Genomic DNA, 3,731 nt, shown 5'->3' on the forward strand with positions numbered 1-3,731 from the left:
TCAAATTATTTATAAATGTGTAGTGTGATTTCTTTCACTTTTTGGAAGCGAACCGTTTTTAAAATGTACAGTAATAGCAAACATTGAGAAAAAAATCATATAATCACAAAGCAAAACTGATTTTACAGATCGATATTGTGGATTAATATAATATATATATTTTTTTAATTTCCTGCACATTTTTCCGTAAATTGAGAAGGCAAGAATAACTTTTTGATTAAATAGATTATTACGCAAAAATTAAAAATCTTTTCAGATTTCCATTATAATTGATAATCGATAATCTTTAAATTAATAAAATAACCAGACGATTTCGGCAGATTGCTACGATAGCTTACTTAATTATACTTTCCTAATTGCGAAAAAAATGATGCAAATTTATAAGTCTTATAAATTTCTTATTTCCTTTATTTTACATTATTGGCAAGACTGGACTCTAAAAATGGACGAGAAATAGACAAAATATTAAGAAAGTAGAATTAGCAAAGAGTTATTATAAGTGAAGTAAATGTGTTTTTATTATATCAATCTTCATATATAATTCTACTGCATACACTTTTTCCTAGTGTACAGATCTTATTTTACGATACACATTTTATGTACAAGGTTCATAATCTTAATGTTTTAGTAACTATCTTATAATTCTGTAAATCTTAAATAATATGAATAGTTTAAAATAATTAAATATTAATATATTTTTACATACTGCAGTGCTTTGAACAATAAAACAACAAGGTATACCAATCAGTTGAACGTCAGCACTTCTCATTTTAATGACTCACATTAAATTATCGATCGTTCTATGACAGCGAAAAAAACCTGTAATAATAATCATATAAATAATGATTACATATTTCGTATAATATAACAAGAATACAACGCAAGTATAAAGTACATAATTTAATTTATTACTAGATCAGTGTAACTAACCGCTTTAATTTCCTTTTTCATTACTTTTTGTTAAATGCAGTATATTGTAAACAAATATTATCAATCGTAAAAGCTATATTTATACATTGTGTACTGTGTATATTGTAGAATTATCATAATTATGAGAATTATGTACATTAGCATAACTATGAGTACTACATACTACGCACATAGTTATCTCTACTTTGTATAAATATAATTAACAGTGTTATGGACAACAATAGCACAGAGCACAGCAACATAAAAATAAATTTAGATTTTATTAATATATATTAGATCGAAATCAAAATTAAAAAAAAGCAAAAATATAAAAAACAAAGAAGAACGTGAAAGAAGCATTCTTATTGTTGATTATATGCTCTAGAAGTAAATTTAAATCATATGTACTTTGTGCGTGTTAAGGCGCTTCCACCCTTCGTAGGATCCATCATTCGATCCCAGTTAGTATGCCCAACAACGAATCCGACTGCACGCATTTTTTCTTGCTCTTTACGCTCTTCTAAATCGGCCCAACGTACCTGCAAAAAAGCAAACATTTCTTAATCTTCCTTTTGAAAGTTCTGTATTTATCAAAAAAATGACATTTAAAGCTCATGTTTCTCACTGCAGTCATATTGGACTGTGAAAAATAATTTGTATAAATTTGATAAATTAATAATAAAATCGTTCTCCAATTAATTTCAAACAGATATTAATAAAATTAATAAATTATAATAAAATTTGTACCTTGATGCAAATATGTATACTTAATATTAAAAATTGAGAAAAATGTAGTACATTTCCTCGATATTTACGCAAGATAAAATTCTCTTTAAATTGGCTAACGCTGTGATTGAAGGGATATTATAATTTAATATTGTATAGATACGTACTCGTTTTTTACCAGACGTATCTTCCATATTGTAGTAATCGGGAACTTGTAGGAAATCTTCCATAGTTTGTGGTTTTGCCTCGTTTTTCCTCTTTGCCAAACCGTCCAATCGATCTACATTGCATTACAAAAAAAAAGTAAATAATAATTAGTTGTTTATGCATATATAGAAGATTATAATGATTAATTAAAAGTGTACAAACACAAATGTCTCTGCAAAAATACAATTATATTCTAATGCTTTCCAATTGAATTTATTTTATATTTTTAATACTTTTCGATTAACACTAATTTCAGATCTTTCAGAATTGTTAGATCCTCTTCAGTCAAATATAAACTCAACAAATATAAACTCAACTTGTACATGGACTTTTGTGCTTGCAGACTCCTATTAGCCTTAATAGATTTGTTTAAAAAAATTAGGATACGCATTTTTACAGATTTCATGCTAAATAATAAATATAGAAAATATGCACAGAATATGAGTATAATTGAACAGTAGGAATCAATGTAAATTAGCTAACCTAGTTTATCTTCAGCTTCCATTCTCTCCCATTTACTAACACCCTAAAAACAAAAATAAAAAATCACAGAATAATGACGTATAAAAGATAAGTATTTCTTAGGCTCATTTAATTACAATTGCATCCTGAATATCTTCCTGGCTATCTTGACTATCTTCAGTTTGCATGGCAGATTTCTCCTGCGTCTCTTGACTATCCTCCATATCCACCTGTAATAAAAATGTTTGTGATTACACAAAAGTAATTTATAATTTGTAAGATGTACACCCTATGACGAAAGAATAGCACTCCTTGCAGTATCGTAAATTTGTATTAATTTATTATATCAAAAAATTATAAATCGTAAATGAAAAATATTTAGACGACAATTATCTTTTTCATCTTTTTGTCACAAAATATACACAGGTCACAACAATAAAATGGTCACACATATCAGATTCTGACATACATGACTGAGGAGAAGACAAGTATTTGCTCTCTTTTTAAGACAAATAAATAAAATTACCTCTTCTATTGCTTGTTCTTGTAGCATCGAGTTTACATCTAGCTTCTGATGGTAGCTGGGCGTTGGTTCGAAGTAATCTATAATCCGATTAATTTCATCCTCGGTACGATTATGAATATTTCTCTTCAAGCATATCTGCAGATCCATCTCCATTTCGCATACGTATACCTGTTTGTACATACAAAATCATATATTGTTAGTTATTAAAAACTATTAATATCAAATTTGTTGTGAACAGTGACAAGAGTGAAATCAGTATCAATAGCATATTTTAAAAAATTGAGATTTTGTTATATTAACTCTTTCTAGAACATTATATGCACATAAATATTTGAGATTTTTATTAATGCATGCAATTGTAAAATATTTATTAATGTGATGAAAAGATTTATTCTAAAAATTCGAAAATTTTAAAACAAAAAAAATATCCATAATAATCTTAAAAAAATATGTATAATCCTATACATATTTTTTTAAGATTATTATGGATATCTTTTGGTGGTGGTAGTGGGTGGTGGTGATGGGTGGTGGTGGGTCCAAGAAAAATTTTTATTTTAAAAATCATGATATAAAAAATCATAATATAAAAAATTTTCCAAAAAAATTTTTTACTTTAAAATCACATGATATAAAAAATGGTGGTGGTGGGTAGTTGTGGTGGGTTGTGGTAGTGGGTGGTGGTGATGGGTGGTGGGTGGTGGTGGTGGTGGGTAAAAAAAAAATTTTTATTTTAAAAATCACATTAAAGATGAATTGTGTGGTTATATTCTAAAAAATCGTGATTTTATTAAAAAATGGCCGATTCAATATGGCCGATTAAAACGTCATTTTATTGAAAATTGTTGAAATTTGTTTAATTAAAATGTAATTTGGTATAAATGTTATTGGACGATGTATGGAG

General features: G+C 27.2%; 1 protein-coding gene across 1 annotated transcript in view; it reads right to left on the reverse strand.

Annotated features, from left to right (window-relative positions):
• Nucleotides 1-490: 490 nt before the first annotated feature.
• LOC105462813 overlaps nt 491-3,731 on the reverse strand; it is a 20,395-nt gene continuing 17,154 nt past the window's right edge. The window contains exons 11-16 of the mRNA XM_011709662.1: nt 2,831-2,998; nt 2,442-2,534; nt 2,326-2,368; nt 1,803-1,915; nt 1,318-1,448; nt 491-819 (exon numbers count right to left, since the gene is read on the reverse strand). Coding sequence (XP_011707964.1) covers nt 801-819; nt 1,318-1,448; nt 1,803-1,915; nt 2,326-2,368; nt 2,442-2,534; nt 2,831-2,998 — 567 coding nt within the window. The 3' untranslated portion in view covers nt 491-800. The remainder of the gene's footprint in view (nt 820-1,317; nt 1,449-1,802; nt 1,916-2,325; nt 2,369-2,441; nt 2,535-2,830; nt 2,999-3,731) is intronic.

This window comes from Wasmannia auropunctata, unplaced genomic scaffold, assembly GCF_000956235.1.
Source record: "Wasmannia auropunctata unplaced genomic scaffold, wasmannia.A_1.0 LD336095.1, whole genome shotgun sequence".
NCBI lineage: Eukaryota > Metazoa > Arthropoda > Insecta > Hymenoptera > Formicidae > Wasmannia > Wasmannia auropunctata.